Below are 19262 nucleotides of genomic sequence, written 5' to 3'. Positions count from 1 at the left end.
TCAATTAAGGGTCTAGTTAAGTAACTGAGAGCTCGGTTAGAATTAAAACCGACACAGGGGGTACCCAGGACCGAGTTTGAGAAGCCCTGGTATAGTCTTTGGTAAACTTGGGCTGTATGTCCTTTTCAAATTATAAAATGTCAAAAGCTGTCATGTTTTGAGAGCTCGTTGATGCTTATTTCAGGAGTTTAATCTTCATCAAGTTTAATGACACCATTGGGAGCTGCGTTGTCTACCTGTCAACATTTTTTTTTTAAATCTAAGAATGTCTGTATAATTCAAATAAAGTATTTTTCAGTTAAATGTTATTCCTACATGGCGTGTCAACAATTCTCATGTATTTAAACGGACTATTTATTTAATTTGGTAAATAATCCGCTATCCCCAATTTGTAATTTTTTTCCACCTCTCTTTCGCAAAGTTTATCATGTTGTTGTTTACCGGTATACTAGAAGCTACTAAAAACATTACATCCGACTCACCTCCTCTCTCTTCGATCTTTTGGAGACTTTTTTCTCCATTTTAGCGGCTGTTTTTTCAGCCCCCTTCACTTTCTTCTCTTTTTTGCCTTTCTTGACCATGTTTATGTTTCCTGCGCGACTCCGTCTTGAAAACAGCGGTAAAACGTGGAGCAAGCTGTACAGCCAAAAACACACATGGGAAAATAACAACACAGCACTTCCTACGACTACTGGTGAAACTTGTGTCACTTCCTATTACGACACAGTAGGGGAGGCAGCCAGTAAGACGTCTGCCAATGACTCTAGCGACCACTGCTGGAAAGTTTGGAGATAAGGCTACATCTTGTTTTTTTATATATCATGGAAGTGATTCTCCACCGCATAATGTTGTAGATTGTCAACAATGTCTGCTTTCCGAGTAGATATTATAAATTGGACAGAAAGCTAAACTATGAAAGTATATAGAACTTAAATAGATCTATTATTAGCACCTGTGTAAATTGAACTTTTAATTTCTAATACATTTTATTTGAATGTATATCTTTCTGGCGACAACTGGCAGTCCATGCATTCTCTGTCAAGTTTATTCCACCTCATTTGAGTTGATACAAATCAAAGTGTTGCACTGTAGTTAGTGTAAAGGCTGGTTCATACTTGTGTCTTGCGACCACCAGACGGTGGTCGTGCACTACTAGCTACATTTGAGAAAATGTAAAGTTTGTGGAGCAGTGTGGAGTAGTGGTTAGGGCTCCGGACTCTTGACCGGAGGGTTGTGGGTTCAATCCCTGGTAGGGGACACTGCTGCTGTACCCTTGAACAAGGTACTTTACCTAGATTGCTCCAGTAAAAACCCAACTGTATATATGGGTAGTTGTATGAAAAAATAATGTGCTACATGTATAATGTGATATTTTGTAACAATTGTAAGTCTCCCTGGATAAGGGCCTGCTAAGAAATAAATAATAATAATAATCGTCAGAAAGTTGCATGACCAGAGAAACTCAAACAACCTCAGCAATGGTGGCACGATTGGTATTTCAAATTATATTGGCTGGACGAGTGTTTGAATCCGATCCATTCCAGACATGTTTTCAATGCTGGGAATGACTGAAGTTAGCAACATAAGACTTTTGATTTAGTTGGATGCAGGCAAATATATCGTCACGTGTGCATGGAATCAGGAACTTTATACAACATTACTAGCTGGAAGAAATGTTATACCTATACACACCATGGATTCCTAAATGTTATGTATACAGCCTGGCAGGATTGTTTGTGTTCATTTAGGCTCTCTACTCTTCCATTCATTTTGATGGGCGATGTGACTGGTCACTTTCTTTATTTAATATCTTTCTGTTCATAATCATTTTCTGATGTATTACAACTGTCAAATTCGGAATCTGTTTTTGTCCAATCTTTCTTTTAAAAAAAAAGTTTAAAGTAATTGTAGTTAACAAAATAATTCCATAAATCTTAACCCATTTTGCACTTCCATTAGCTACATAGGTTTCAGATGTGCGGTTTTTAAAGAAACGCATTTTTTTCATTTTAAAACAGTTTTTCTTTTGCTAGCTCCACTTAACATGTATTGTGTATCCCCCTTAAAAAAAACAACAGCGATGCACTCACATAAAATATGTTTATACCATTCTGTGATGCAACAAATCCCTTTTTCCAAAAGCTTTGTTATACATCCAAAACACTTGTTTGAAGATGATGTATATATATATATATATATATATATATATATATATATATATATATATATATATATAATTGGCATCCACCATGGTTTATTCCATATTTAATAGAAATCAGACTTTGCTTTTGATTTTTTATTCAACATAATATTGTAAATAAGAAAACAAATGAAAATGGCATGGACAAAAATGATGGGACCGCTAACCTAATATTTTGTTGCACAACCTTTAGAGGCAATCACTGCAATCAAACGTTTTCTGTAGCTCTCAATGAGACTTCTGCACCTGTTAACAGGGAGTTAAGCGACGGATGGTGCGATCAGAAACTGACGTACCTTCACCTTGGAGTTCAGCTTGTATCTCTTTGGCAGTTATCCTTGGTTCTTTTTCTACCATTCGCACTATCCTTCTGTTCAATCTGGGGTCGATTTTCCACTTGCGGCCACGGCCAAGGAAGTTGGCTACAGTTCCATGGACCTTAAACTTCTTAATAATGTTTGCAACTGGGGCTCCCGAGTGGCGCATCCAGTAAAGGCGCTCCGCGCAGGATGTGCCCTATAGCCTGGAGATCGCAGGTTCGAATCCAGGCTATGTCACAGCTGACCGTGACCGAGAGTTCCTAGGGGGCGGCGCACAATTGGCTGAGCGCTGCCCGGGTAGGGAGGGCTTAGGTCGGCAGGGGAATCCATGGCTCACCGCGCATCAGCGACCCCTGTGGCCGATAGGGCGCCTGTGGCTCTGCAGCGGAGCCGCCAGATCTGTGTTGTCCTCCGGCACTATAGGTCTGGTGGCATTGCTGTGGATCTGCAGTGCGAAAAATGGCGGCTTGGCAGGAGCACGTTTCGGAGGACGCGTGTTCCAGCCTCCGTTTCCCGAGTCGGCGCGGGGGTTGTGAGCGGTGAGCCGGGGATACAGATAATAATTGGGCATGCTAAATTGGGGTGAAAATTGGGGTAAAAATAATTGGCGACGACTAAATTTTAAAAAAAAATAAAAAAAAAATAAATAAAAAAAAATAATATTTGCAACTGTTGTCACAGGAATATCAAGCTGCTTGGAGATGGTCTTGTAGCTTTTACCTTTACCATGCTTGTCTATTATTTTCTTTCTGATCTCCTCAGACAACTCTCTCCTTTGCTTTCTCTCGTCCATGTTCAGTGTGGTGCACACAATGATACCAAACAGCACAGTGACTACTATTCTCCATTTAAATAGGCTGAATGACTGATTACAAGGTTGGAGACATGCGTGATACTAATTAAAGAAACTAATTAGTTTGAAATATCACTATAATCCAATTATTTATTATCTTTTCTAAGGGGTACCAACAAATGTGTCCAGGCCATTTTAGAATATCTTTGTAGAATAAGCAATAATTCATCTCTTTTCACAGCTTCTTTGCTTTATTCTATGACGTACTGAAGGCATGCAAGTATACATGATAAAATAGCTTTTAATTTCATCACTTTTCAGGAGGAATGAAGCATTATTTCAATGAGCTGTAAGGGTACCAACAAATTTGAGCACGTCTGTATATATATATATATATGGAAAATAAAAACCTGGAGTTAGCCCAAGAGTTATAATTTTTTTAATGTGTTTTAATTTAGTTAATGTATATGTACACCTAACAGGTAATGAACAGAGCCTCACCAGAGACACAATGCTCTATCATGAGCTGCCAAAAATGTCAGTGGATTGTAAAAAATGACAAAGTAGCCTGTTCTCAAATGAGGACAATGGCACTGAATGGATTAATGCTATTCTTTTGTGTAAAGGGGCTTTTACCAGTTGCTCTTCAGTTCTGTATTGCACAGTTGTGTATTGCCCGCAACACAAAGGGGAACTTGATCCAAAGCAGCCGATCGATAGATAGCACTTACTTACATAACAAAGGCACTGGCTGATCTAGCCCGTGTTACACATGTTTATCCAAACCATGGAAATGAACCAGTTTTTTTGCATTGTGAATTATTTTGAGTGAAACTGTTTAAAATTGAGATCCAAATGTTCTCAAAATGAGAGAATCGGCTTCCCTTCTCAAAACTAATGTTCCATGACCGATATACTGTTGATATATTTTTGGGGGCAGATAAAATAATTTTGCAGCCCACTGACCAGTCTAATGAGATGCATAGATATCAAGCCTTGGGCCATACATGTTCTATATGGCATTTGGGACAACAATAGGTTTCAAATGGCCCAGAAATATTGCTGGATCTGTGAGCGACATTCCCTCACTGAACCTTGACATGCTTCATTTAATTTTGCTGAGATCAGGACTTTGAGTGTGAAAGGGTTCTTTCTTTCAGAGAGGCCACTGTAATACAGGATGCCTCTACTGCAGATCCTGTGCGATAGCAGCAGGGCAGAAAGCCTCTTTTCAGGTCCTCGTAGGATATCTGCTAGAGAGAGAGAAAGACGCTTCTCAGCGCTGGCATTGTACACACTGTTCAAACAGTGGACTAAAACCTGCCTCATCAGCAGACCAATGGATTACAAACACTAAGACTCTAATTGCAGGTCAGCGATTTCATAATTCAATTATTATTGCCTGATGTGGTATTTCTCAGTCACTATTAGGGGACTGCAAGCTCTGTGATCCAAATACAGTAATCCCTGTAATTAATTTGTTAAAGGAAATGTAAGCAAGAGTTCTTCCCAAGACCCTACCTTTACCTCACCACTATTTAAAATAATTTATACCACTCATTTGGCTAAATTGTTATTAAACTAAGAAATATGTTTCTTGTGTTTGCTTTTCGGTTCAATATTCCTGAATATTCCTGCCGGTTGCTGGCTTTTGACAGCAGTGCAGTATAGTTTCAGAAATAATAACATTGATTTTATTCATAACAAAGCAGACATTTAAAAAGCAGTCTTTAAAAAAGTACTCTATAGTGAATAAGACAGTGCCTCTGACACTGCAGAGAGAGAGGCCTGTTTCCTCAGGTCAAGTTCAATTACATGCACAGGCTCCTTGAGTGCAGGTAGAGTTCATAGAGTCATCGTGTTCATGGAGGGCCTGACTATTTCAGTTTACAGTACTGACCGATTCTTCCATTATGCTTGTTACACTTTGCTATGCTTACATTCACAAGTGAAGGGCTGTATCATTACACTGGAGTGACTCTACACAGCTGTTTTTCAATACGAGGCTGATTGCTTCAACATCTCACCGAAGTGCCACATCAAAAGAAGGGCTCTCGTTTGTGTGCGATTTCTGGACTGTGAGTGTTTAGTGTGGGGATGTGGAGTCCAAACAACCCATAGTAAACTTTTGAACAGAGTGAGGATGGAAAAGTAGCCACATGGAAATAAACATTTTTCCAATGTTATAACCTATGGTTATACTATGCATTTACCATAGTTTACCATGGTTGGCAATATTAAATAAATAAATGAATAAATAAATAAATAAATAAATAAATAAATAAATACTTTACATGCTTACTTATGGTTTCCAATGCTTTCACTATGCCTTATTACACTTTGCAATGTTTTTACTGAGGGAAACTTTAATAAGGGGTCTGCCTCTGTAATAAACAGTTAAAAAGCAGAAACATTGCTTTTAATACAGAGAGAGATGTATTGTTGACTCGAACCCCAGTGTGTTTCTTGAATGTTGGTACTAACAAGAGGCATCCTGCTTCCCAGCAGAATCATTTCTTATCTGTGCCGGCAAACACACAATACATCCAATAGAAAACAGGAAATGAAATGATAGAAATCAGTTGTCTTTATACACCGAAAGATAGAAATGTTCTTATTTCCGAAGTCTTATCATGCCTGCTCAAGTACAGGATATTCTCATCCAATTGATCGCTGATTTTATTAAGAGATGCCATCTCCTTATTCTTAATTTTAATTGAATAACCTCTTTAACTCTTTAACCAGAAGGTGGCAGCACTGGCACACATTGACTGCAGCAGTATAGTATAAGCTTTTTTTGTTTTGAGTTTATAGGTAACCAAGGTTTTGAAATACATTGTCTTCCCTCCTGTTAGCATCTCATGGAACATCTGCATAGCTGTATTAATGTTAAAAAAATACATCAAGCAGAGAATGACAGGACTCATAGAAAATAAAAGTGTTGCTAGGGCCAATAGAAGAAATTCATTTTAAAACCTTGGTTAGAACACATTCAAGATGCTTGGAAGCTCCACTATTGACCACAAATTCCATTCCGAAAAACAGTGGTGTCTCATTTGATCAAGTATTTTACAGACAGACAAAAATTACTAACATACACTGTTGGAGGTTTGATTTGACTAACTTTGGGACCTTTTTTTTATCTAAAAAGTAGCTGAATTTAGCTCCCCTGCCATTTATGTTAATTGAATAGTCCACAGGTTTAATTGTGAATTACAATTTGATTCCACAATAACTATTTTAGTATCATCCTTCCATTGATCTATAACTATAAAACAATAATAATAGTATGTATTGTAATACTAAAGAAACATATACAATTCTTAGACAAGGTTTTTACTCAAAGTCTTGCAAATTGAAGACACTGAGAAAGACTTCTAGTCAAAACGTTTGACAATGGTGTTTATTTTAGCATTCCTATCCATTAAAATAAGCGGTGTGGTAGACTAGTGATAGGTTTGCGTCCCCTGTTTGTTTTCTGTGTTTAAGAGAGAGCAAATAACACCTATTTAAATGAATCAGGAGCAGAGTGGAACCTAATTATTTTAATACAATAGTTCAATTATATTCAAAATCAACACGAGCCACTGAAAACCTATAAAATTGTACTGGGAAAAGCAGTCCAAGGTTCAGAAAGCTAGTGGTACAAAGAGGGGTTCTTGGAAAAAAAATCTGCATCACAAAGATTAATTAACCACACTGTAGTAACACAATATTTGTGTGTTGTTTGATTCAAGTGTTTATTAAAATTGTTAATATTTAAATGAATATTGTTAATATATATATATATATATATATATATATATATATATATATATATATATATATATATATATATATATATATATATAGTTCTATCCTCACAATCATAGAATTAGGTGCTAAGTCATGTAGTAAATAGCAGTTAATAGTAACTACAGTGTAGCTACATGTAGTAAATACAGTGGCTCTCAAAAGTATTCACCCCCCCTTGGACTTTTACACATTGTATTGTTTACAACATGGAATCAAAATTGATTTAATTAGGAGTTGTTGCCACTGATCAACACAAAAAGTGTAGATTTTATTTTTCACTTTGACATTATGGACTTTTTTTGTGTTGATCAGTGGCAAAAACTCCTAATTAAATCCATTTTGATTCCATGTTGTAACAATAAAAAAAAGTCCAAGGGGGGTGAATACTTTTGAGAGCCACTGTATACCTGCATTTTGAAGTGTAACTCAAAAGTCTAAAATTAGATAGTGTACAGAAACACATTTTTTGGACAGACAGACAGGCAGACACTCATTAGCTTGCGTTTACAAGGACTTTGGCAAGTCTCTCTGGATATATAATTTTGAATTTGCAAGGATATGCATATCACTGATATCCTGTGGGATTGATATCTAGCTAATCTATTTCAGCTGTTTCAGCCTTTCTTGACATTTTCCATTTGCGTGTCTTTTTAGCTATTTTGATACTGAGCTCTTTTTTGTTAAGTGAACTGGCTGTAGGCAAGTCTATGGGTAATTAGAAGTCACATTGTATATATTTCAGCAAATGGAGCATATGACTTCAGAGTATTGCCGAAGCTCCTAAATACATACTGATACGTGACATCATTATTCCTGACCTAACAGAACATGTTTGTGGAGCACTGGAGATAAGTTGGCTTCAGTGTTAAAATACCATCTCTGAATTGCTGCAAGACAAGTCACATGTATGAGGAGAGGAGGTTTCAGAAGCATGTGATACAATTCAGTCTCACACACATTTATTAGAAGGTGGAAGAAAAGATGACTGAAATACTATGGGGCTCATACAGGGGTTCAGCAGTCATGGGTCCACTGAACCGGGTTTATGGCACAGTTCATGGTTGTAGCCAGAGGTATAGAGGTTTCTTGTCAAGATGGCGACGCACGTTTTACAACTTGTTCCTGTAACCTTTTCTGAGAAAGATGGACAACAAACATTTACCATGCTCGTACACCCTGAAGTGCAGGAAAGATGTATTAAAGGTGGGTTTAACTTCCAGTGAAAATGGTTTGATATACCCCCCAAAAAAGCAAATTTCTTGCAGTTTACTGCATATACAACACTGTAACAGTTACATTTCATAGAGTCACAAAAGGCTGAGTGGAGACGATTGTGTAAGTGTGTTTAATATTTTAATGTAAGATGGTTTGTGTAGATTATACACTCATGTATAATAATGGGGCTGATTTAATATATATATATATATATATATATATATATATATATATATATATATGGTGTTTGAATTGGGTGAGGTAGTGTGTGATTAGTACCATGTGAGTGTGGTTAAATTGAATAGAAGTTGATTTGCTATTTGATTGGTTTCCACACAGTTTAGTTTTTTCTTTTCCCATCTAGTTGTTATACTAATCAGGCAGGCTATTTGTGCGCCAGCTAACAGAAGAGCCTCAACAAAAGAGCCGGGAGTCTATCTGTGGGAGTCCAGTGAGGGGAGGCCTGCGCTGATACGCTGTTGGAATAGATCCAAACCTAACAGCGCTCTGGAAGACGCCATCTACTAGTCAGGTCTCTACCCTCCACCCCACCGCTCCCACTTTATTTAGCAGATTTTATTTAGCAGATGCCTTTATCCAAGGCAACTTACAGAGACTAAGGTGTGTGAACTAAGCATCAGCTGCAGAGTCACTTACAACTATGTCTCACCCGAAAGACGGAGCACAAGGAGGTTAAGTGACTTGCTCAGGGTCACACAATGAGTCAGTGGCTGAGGTGGGATTTGAACCGGGGACCTCCTGGTTACAAGCCCTTTTCACTGTGCCTATTTGTCTCGCCTGTCCTGCTATGACTGTTTCTCACATCCCTGTACTATCCTCTCGCCCTCGCCCTCTGCCCTCTCTCCGCCGCTGCTCCTCCAACCCCTCTAACCTCATCCCTCTGCCTCTCCCCCCTCCCGCACACTCTCTGGTGCACTCTTCTGCTAACAAAGCTGATTTCATCTCTGCCTTTGCCTACCACCTCTCTCTCAATTTCCTTGCTCTCACTGAAACCTGGCTGTCCCCTGATAACACTGTAACTCCTGCCGCCCTGTCCTCTACGTCCTGTCCCATACCCCGTGTCTCACTGGATGGGGAGGTGGGACTGGTCTTCTCCTCTCTCCCTCCTTACTCTTTTCTGTCCCCTCCGACCTCTCCTCACTCTCTGTTAACACCTTTGAATTTCATACTGTCCAACTAACCTCTCCCTGTCAACTCCTGCTAATTGTACTGTACCGTCCCCCTGGGCCTCTCGCTCACTTTCTCGATGAACTCGACTATCTACTCTCCTCCCTCCCCTCTCTGTCTACCCCAACTGTCCTGTTAGGTGACTTCAACATCCATCTCTCCAACCCCAGCCACTCTGCCAGATTCCTCTCTCTCCTTCACTCCTTCGACTTCTGTCTCTCTCCATCCTCCCCTACCCACAAAGCTGGCCGTCAACTGGACCTCACCTTCTCCAGGGCCTGCTGCCCCTCCACCCTGTCTGTCACCCCCCTGGACCTCTTTGATCACTATTTCATCTCTTTTTCTCTGTCTCTCCCCTCTCTCCCTGCTCCTCTTACCCCCACTGTCACCTCTTGCCGTAACCTCCGCTTTCTCTCCTCCTCTGTCCTTGCCTCCACTGCTCTCTCTCACCTCCCTCCTATCGACTCCTTCTCACAACTCTCTGTAGACTCTGCTACCTCCACCCTCTTCTCCTCCCTCACATCCTCCCTCGGCTCCCTCTGTCCCCTCACCTCCCGACCTGCTCGCCCCTCCCCTCCCCAACCCTGGCTCTCCTCTGCGCTCCGCTCAGCAAGAATCACACTGCGATCTCCTGAAAAGAAATCGAAGCGAACCAAACTCCCTGCTGCCCTAGACCTCTACCGCACTCTCCTCTCCTCCTTCTCCTCTACTCTCTCCTCTGCTAAATGTATTTATTTCCAATCTGTAATCCAAGCCTCCACTAACAACCCACGTAAACTATTCTCTACCTTCTCCTCCCTCCTAAACCCTTCCCCCTCCTCCTCCCTTCTCTATCTCCTCTGATGACTGCCTCTTTCTTCCCTTCTAAAATCTCAGATATCCACAAACTCTTTAACACCTCTCCCTCCCCCGCACCCCCTCCTGCTCTAACCCTACACCCACTGCATCCCCTACTAACTCACCCTCCTTCTCCACCTTCTCTCCCCTCTCAGACTCTGACCTCTCCTCCCTGCTCCAGGGTCACAGACTCACCACGTGTGCCCTGGACCCCCTCCCCACTCACCTCTTTCAAGCTGCTGCTCCTGCTCTACTTCCCTTCATCTCCTCCCTTCTCAACACCTCTCTCCTTTCTGGTCTCTTTCCCTCTGCCTTCAGCTCCCTCCAGAGCTAAAATTCTGTCTCCCTCCTACCTTTCCTCTCCAAAACCCTCGAGCGGCTGTACACCGCCAGCTCTCAGCTTTCCTGTCTAACCACTCTCTGCTCGACCCTCTCCAATCTGGCTCCGCTCTGTTCACTCCACTGAAACCGCCCTCCTGTCTGTCACCAACTCACTAAACTCTGCCTGTGCTGCCTCTCTCTCCTCTGTCCTAATTCTCCTCGACCTCTCTGCTGCCTTTGACACTGTCGATCACTCTATTCTACTATCATCTCTCGCTGACCTGGGAATCTCTGGCACTGCTCTGGCCTAGTTCTCCTCCTACCTCTCCAACCGCACTTACCAGGTAACCTGGCATGAAGCAACCTCCACACCTCGCCCTCTCTCAACAGGAGTCCCCCAAGGGTCAGTCTTGGGTCCTCTCCTGTTCTCTCTCTACCCCCGCTCCCTGGGCCCCCTCATTGCATCCTATGGTTTCTCATACCATTTCTATGCTGATGATGCTCAGATTTTCCTCTCCTTCCCCACCTCTGACTCCACCATCCCCTCCCGTATCTCTACCTGTCTGTCTGCTGTCTCCTCCTGGATGCACTTGTATCACCTCAAACTCAACCTCTCTAAATCTGACCTCCTTTTCTTTCCCTCCTCATCCTCCCCCTCTGATCTCTCTATTTCTGTTCCTCTGGAATCTACCACACTCTCTCCCTCTTCCTCCGCTAAGAACCTCGGAGTCACCCTGGACCCCTGCCTCTCTTATTCCCAGCACATCTCCACTCTGGCACGCACTTGCCGATTCTTCCTGAGCAACATACGAAGAATCCCACCCTTCCTCACTAACTACGCCACCCAGCTCCTGGTCCAGGCCCTGGTACTCTCCCACCTAGACTACTGCAACTCTCTCCTGGCTGGCCTCCCTGCATCCGCCACCCGTCCGCTTCAGCTCATCCAGAACTCCGCTACTCGCCTGGTGTTCTCTCTGCCTCACTTCTCCCACGCAACTCCACTGCTCCGCTCACTCCACTAGCTCCCAATCACCGCTCGCATCCAGTTCAAGACTCTTGTACTAGCCCGCTCCTTCTCCACCCTCGCCCTGCAGTGGTGGAATGACCTTCCTACAGATGTCAGGACTGCCCAGTCCCTGACCATCTTCCGGCGCCTCCTCAAGATTCACCTCTTCAGACAGCACCTGTAGAACTCCTCTGTTTTTCCCCTGGGACACTTCTCACTCTTCCTTAAATGCGCTTTACTTGCTCTTATCTGCCCCCTATTTTACTGCATCTAATCCTGTACTTTAGAGTACTGTAATCTGCCAAGTGTTATTTAATCTGTAGTATTTTGCATTTAATTATATCCTGATGTAACTATCACTGACACTGTTATCTGAATCGTATTTTGTCATACTTGTACTTGCTAGAACCAAAGTCATTGTATTTATCTTGCTCTTAATTGTATTATTACTTGTACTGTGATTCTTGAAATGTATTTTTGTTTATGACTGTAAGTTACCCTGGGTAAGGGCGTCTGCTAAGAAATAAATAATAATAATAATAATAATTCACACACACACACACACACACACACACACACGGCTCAAAACGATTGATTGATTGCTCGAAGTAGCTGTTGATCACAAATAAAAAAAAAAGTTTCACATTACTAGCGTGAAATACAATTACAGCACTTGGAACAAACTACCTATAGAATGAGCAGTCTATATGTAAAACTGTGATTACATTAGAGATAAACTAATGAATCCTGTAACAAAACTGTAATAGGGGGCAGGATATATATTTGCAATTAAAATAAATCACACAAACGACTATAGATATATGCTATTTGAAAGAAAAAAGTAGATCACCACAGAAAGCCAATTCTTACATTCGTGCATAACATGACAATTTATATAAAGTAATAGTCACCCATAGTTTACTATATTAGTACAGCAAAATACCACATTATATTTTAAATAAAAGGTTCTGGAAAGATCTCTCTCTTCGATCACAATGCCTCCAAGCTTTCCTACTGGTGTTGACGTTATTCCTGTGACTAGGGTTGCCACCTGGCCCCATAATTCCGGAACACTTTGGGATGGAAAGAAATAAGCATGTGAATTGAATGCTAAACACTTGCTTAATTTATACTGGTTCTTAATTATCCGAACCATTGTGATAATAAAAATCTTACAAAATAAAATAAAAAAAAACGCATCTTGAATAAACATGTGTGTAGGTTTATTCAAGATTTATTTTGTAAAATTAGTATTTCAGTTATCAATATTTAAAAGTTACTATTTATATCCTGTTAATTAATCACAGCTGATGCAGTTAAACACATTATATTATCAGAACAGAAAAGCTACACCAGTGTGAATTAGTCTACCTACGGAGCAGTTCATATTAGCTGCACTGAATATCTCCCAAGATCTTTTATGTCTGTGGTTATGCAAATTCACAGTTAAGGCTAATTTTATCTTAATAGCTGGTATTGAGAGAACAAAGGAAGTTGTCTGATGCAACACTGGCAGCCCAGATCCATCTCTCTTCCATGTTGAATGACTGACTGCTCTGATGCTAAGCCTTTTTAAAGATATTTTTAGTAGAGGGGATTACAATACTTGTAATTGTCAACATGAAGCCGACTGATGTGGCAAAAATTCATTTTGAAAATACTGTAATACCTGAAGTGTAATAAGAGACGCTTGCTTTTGACCTGGCTGCTTGTCTGTAGTTAGGCCCAATTTTGTTTCTGCTAGAGAAATTGGTTGGGCCCTGTTCACAAAGCTTTAACTCCTTATTTAAAGGCTGTTTCTGATTGATTGAATTAAGATTTCGATAGAACATATTTTAAAGCATGAAACTTTTCCTACAGTGGCAATGTTTTGATAGATAGGAAATGTTAGTTTATTGATGAAAACAGACTTTGTAAAAGCTTTACCATGGTAACCTTTTATAAACTAGAAATAAGATACTCTTTCATCTAATTAAGTTATTTTTTACTATTACAGAAGCTGTATAAATTGCCTTTTAATTTATTTACTTTTACACATTTGGTGCAAACTTTGCAATGTGAATAATATTATCTTCAACAGTAAGCACATGTGCATGTAAGCCCATTGTGGTTGCACAAATATCTGAAAAGCATTTGAAGTGATACCGGATATGCTGTAAGGAAGCAGTCAGTGGTTAAAGCAGGCTACAAAATGTTCCAACCCAGCATCACAAAAAAGTGGTTGAATACTTTGAATCACTGTTGTTCCTTAAAACACAGTTTCCACCCTTGCAGCTATTCAGTGGTCTAATTGGAAAAACAAAAAGGGGAGCGAGGGTGTAGTGTATATACTGAATTGTCCAATGACCAGGTAATGCCATCTGCCAAGTAAAGTTAATAGGAGCTGGGTTGCCATCCACTTCTCAGTGGATTCCCTAAGCGTAAATCTAATCTCCTCCAATTTAAGGAAATACAGCCTGCTTCCAAACAAACAAAATCATCTGTCTGGACTGCGGAGAAAATCATTTAAACCAGGTAGTTCCAAAGACCACACAGGGAGAAGGACAAGCTGAACCACTTTCCCCTCTGTCTGGATTTTTTCAGAACAGTTCTGTGGGGGTGAAACCCCTCACATGTAAACAGTGTTTATTTTTGTGTAAAAGTGTGGAGTAGTGGTTAGGGCTCTGGACTCTTGACCGGAGCGTTGTGGGTTCAATCCCAGGTGGGTGACAGTGCTGCTGTACCCTTGAGCAAGGTATTTTACCTAGATTGCTCCAGTAAAAACCCAACTGTATAAATGGGTAATTGTAGGTAAAAATAATGTGATATCTTGTAACAATTGTAAGTCGCCCTGGATAAGGACGTCTGCTAAGAAATAAATAATAATAATAAATAGCTTGCTTATTTTGCACCGGTATTTGTTATTAGTCACTGCCATATTGTACAGTATAAATGTGCATACCTTTTTCACCAACTACATCAATAACAGCATAATCTTTATAGTCCTGTTTTAATGTGTTTACTTTATTTCTTGGGTGAATGTTCAATAGTGTTAGTGTTTGTTGTTAAATGAGTATATTATAGTAACTGAACTCAGGAAAGGGTTGTTTGAGCCTTAATTTCAATACCATGAGAATGTGGATGGAATGGAGAAGACTGTGGGCCTTGATTGGTGGTTGATTTGAATGAATTATTCAGTTTGGTTTAAATGATGCTGGTGTGTATAAAAGGCTGCAACGAGCTGGGTTGTTCAGTCTTGTAGAGGCTGGGGCTTAAGAAGGAGCTTCAATGGGTTGCTCCTAAAAGCAGTCACAATGTAGAACTTGTCATCATTTGTTTTACTTTATTTTTGTTTGTATAAAAGTTCTCAATAGCATCACTATTTCAACGGATACCTGACTTCCTGCCTTTTTGCCTGATCACTTTTGCCAAACCCTTTCAAGGCCATATGAGCCATAATGTATAATGCATGCTTTACTGTATATTTGAAATACATGTTTTTTTCATCATGGGGTAACAACAGCATTGTCCTGAGTGTTGATCCCATTCATTTCTTAATCACTTGAGCCGTGTGGACTACTGAACAATGCAATACATCCTAACAACCCCAGAGCCTGCTGTCAAATGCTGGTAAATGTAGGTTTCAAATTGTTTTTTAAAAGAAAACAATGAGAAATATTTTTCTCATAGCGATGGTGCCCTGTCGATGAAGTTTTTACAGTGTGTTGACCTTAACCTCCGTTAGCGCCCTCGCATTCGGCTCGGGATACAGAACTCCAGATCTGGTCAACTGCCACACGGCAGAGCCGTCATTGACTATCATTTAAATATCAAGGTGTCTGGACGGACCTGGAGACTAGAGTGTGACATCCAGTCCAGATTCTTAACCACTGTAAAAAAAAGCACCTATAGCCTTTTTTACACCCCCCCCCCCCCCAATATGCTACAGTATACAGTACTCAGTGTCTCAGTGACTCATTGTTTGAACTGTGACAGAGCAGAATAAATATTTGATTTAGATGTTTTTCCTTTATAATTTCCCTAGAACTGAATGAAGCTAATCTTTACATAAACGGTGTGGTGTTTCTCCACAATGGGATTTTTTTTCCACTTGTAATTAGTTCTCTTACTGTTCTCCACAACCAAAGAGCTGTAAGGGGCATATCCGGTACCATCAATAGCACATTGCTGGGGCTGCATCATTTGGTTAGGTTAATATTTGTGTAGCCCTTAGTCATTCTGTTAAACAATAAACAGACTGTATTAACTGTACGCATCATATCCCCTTCAGGCCCTGGGTTCACTAATGTGGGCATAAAATGATGTGTTAAATATATAAAAGGACTTGTGTATTCTGTTGAAATGTAGTTTAGAATAATGAGTCTTTTCGAATTTAAAAAAATGGGACTGTAGGGGAGAGTATCTTGCTAACTTTTAAAAACTGTTTTGCTTCTTAGTTTGAAAAAACACTAGAACATGTATTTTTAGCTTGGGAAGTATGTGGGCTAAAATACAATAAGATCACCTTCTATTTCTGCTTTGTGTGCAGTCAATATGAGAGAGTAAAATAATAGGTAGTTATTATTTTCTCGATACACTGTAGTTATATATGTAGGTATGTAAGACTCTGTGACAGCAGTTTTATTATTTTTCCAGGAAATAATTCCATTGAGATTGAAGCTCTCATTTACAACGGCATCCTGGCAAGACAACCACACATTCAGATACAGTAGTTTCGAACACAATAATACAATAAACTCAAATATAAAGGAGTCCCCAGAATGTGTGAACTGTACAGTCATTTCTTAAATAGTTAAGAACGATGCTAACCTAAGGGGAAATCGGAAGTTCCAAAATAATCTTTTTGCCTTTGGGTGGCTTCATCTTTGAGACCGTCAAAATAACAGCATTATCAGGGTGTCATAGAGAGCAGGTTCCCATCCTGGCTGTGCGAAGTAGGGCAGTCTTCGCTGGGGTCTTCGCTGGGGACTCCGAAGGGAGCAGCGCATTGGCCCAGGCGCTCCCGTGGGTTAGGGAGGTAAATTTGGCAGGGACTGTTTCTCCTTATTGCTCTGCAGCGAACCCTGCTGGCCAGGCGCCCAGTGAACTCAGAGCGGACACCTGCAGGGTTGGCCTTTGTCCTCCAGAAGTCGGTAGCTCACTGACATCCACTCTCGAACTCCTGGGTGAAAAAGGAAGCTGGCTTGGTCGTGGGATCGGAGGATGCCCACAGAATCTTCGGGTCTCCAAAGCCATATGAGGAGAAAAGCAATTCGGCATTCCAAATTGGGGGGAAAAGTTATATTTGGACACACTAAATTTAAAAAAAATTAAAAAATAACGGTATCATTTGATCTAAGAGCATAGTTGGATGCTGTAACCATGATTGTTACCATTATAAAAGAAAGGTTAGAAAGTGGAAAATACATTGGTTTCCCAGACCATTTGAAAATAGCATGAAGATGTCAGTGTTTATTTCTAATAGAACAATCACAAGATATCTAGCCGCACAATTTTAAATAGGGTCTGACAGATGCAATTACTATATCTCTGTCACTGTGGTAAAAACACTTATCCAGTTGTAATAAACGTTGCTTAGGGCATTCTTTAGTTATTGGGGACAGAGATCGAATGATTCTTGGTGTTAGATCTCCCTCACCCCTGCATTTCACGGGGAACTGTAAAACATCACCAGCACCTATTCACTGTCCCTAAAAACTGTGTTTGTGTTTTGTGTTGAGTGTTGGTGTGTAAAACTGAACTTTTTGGTTGCGGGTCAAACCCGGGGATTTACAAATACAGAGTGATATACGCGGCTGTCACTCCATCATTATTATTTACCGGTGTTCGCCATAAGGCTCTGGACATTGTTTAATAATTCAATAAACACCCTTGCACCTGGAAATCATTGTCTGTCTGTTTTGTATCCACTTTGCACTGCACGCACCTGTATTCACTCACCACTTTGCCACGGGGTATCAGAATGTGGGGAATGTAGGGTATGTCTGTCTTTACATATACATGTACTGTAAGACACATTACATATATCTAGAGAACTTGCTGGTATAGTAATATGATGGAACCTGACTGCAACGTGGTACTTCCTTGTGATATACTGATACAGTAGCTGTATGTGTTTACAGCTGTGATGGGGGATGTTATTGACACACTGCTTTTCTTTGTATAAATTTTCAATTATGTTGTAAGAGAGTGTGAGTGGAGCAGATGAACAACACTGTGGATTTTCTTATTGAAGAATGTTGACTGGTTGTGTTACCTGGAATGTTTGTGCAAAAGGTAGAGTTTGCTGTATGGTGAGACCTGCTTGTGAAATTCAGCACTTGGCAGCGATCCCTACTGCAGCAGTGTGGCAATGTGCTCCACCCGTGTGCATTTCTGTGTTGTATGTTGCGTGTGTTAATGTTGGTGTATAGAGATTGGTACACGGGACATAAACGGGTCTGTGTTTCACGTGTATTTAAAAATGTAGATTTGTATTTAGGCACGAGGATGGCACAGATCACTTCACGTGCTGGTTAAAATGTAATGTGTGGTCACGGGAGTACACTTAATTAATTCACGTGCAGTTGTACCGAGATTCCAATTGAATGATTGACTAGCAATCGACTCTCGGTACAACTGCATAAAAGCAGCATGTTTTGGTCGGGGTTGGGTGTTCGGTGAGTAGTGAACGGGACAGAGAGAAGGAGAAATAAAGTTAAAGATAAAGTTAAATAACAATTGCTATCGCGTGCTGGTAGGACCAGCACGATACTTCTTGTTTGTTTATTTACTCACCGTGTTTGTTTGTGTGTCTGTCCGTGCACCGTTTGTTAAGTGTTAGTCCGTTTTGTTTGTCTCTTTTATTTTGGCGTGAAGTGCCGTGTCCTGTTTTTGTGTTCTGTTTAAACCTTTTATTTTGTTAATAAACGCTGAGTGCTACCATTTGCACTCAGCTACTCATCACCACCGTCTGTCTGTGTGTTTCTTCCGGGTCTGACGTGTCACCACTCAGCCAGCCTTGTGAGAAGCAGGTTTTGGTTTTATTAGTTTGAATGACTGTTACACACACACACTGTATATATTCAGAGGATCACAGCATTTCCCAAAATATGAAATTACACATACTGCAAAAAGGTGTGGCGCTTACAGTTTTTTCATGAGCTTTAGTACTAGTTCCACTGCTCTCCTGGTCATTTAACTTGAATTTCCAATAAACACTTCAACACTATTGAGCATCACTCTTATCCAAGTTTGTCTACTTCCTTTAGAAACCACTAAATGTTTGGCTACCTTATGATGTAAAGCAGTTTAAGAGAAGTGCTAAATATGGGGTTGTGAAAACCAGACGCATTTGTTGCAAAAGTATCTTAGTTGCCATTTTAGCTAACACAGTATGTTGGCAGAGTTTATGACCTTTGATAGCCATCTTTAGAAAGAACATTTCTAGAAAAATGTATATTAAAAAAGGTTTAAAGAAATATTTGAACTTCACAGATCTCAGCCAATCAGGTCTGAGTAGAGAGGTCATCATCCTATGATGGATATAAAAGCTAGCAGGACTTTAGAATCTTGAAACTCGCTTTAAATACGGACATAACAACAATT

General features: G+C 40.3%; 1 protein-coding gene across 1 annotated transcript in view; it reads right to left on the bottom strand.

Annotated features, from left to right (window-relative positions):
* The window catches only part of LOC117424313 (kelch domain-containing protein 4-like), a 44617-nt gene extending 43849 nt beyond the window's left edge, over positions 1–768 (bottom strand). Inside the window, exon 1 of the mRNA XM_058992561.1 lies at positions 483–768. Within this exon, the coding sequence (XP_058848544.1) occupies positions 483–581 (99 nt within the window). The 5' untranslated portion in view covers positions 582–768. The remainder of the gene's footprint in view (positions 1–482) is intronic.
* Between the last annotated feature and the right edge of the window lie 18494 nt (positions 769–19262).

Source organism: Acipenser ruthenus, chromosome 19 (genome assembly GCF_902713425.1).
Source record: "Acipenser ruthenus chromosome 19, fAciRut3.2 maternal haplotype, whole genome shotgun sequence".
NCBI lineage: Eukaryota > Metazoa > Chordata > Actinopteri > Acipenseriformes > Acipenseridae > Acipenser > Acipenser ruthenus.
This window is presented reverse-complemented; position numbering and strand designations above follow the sequence as displayed.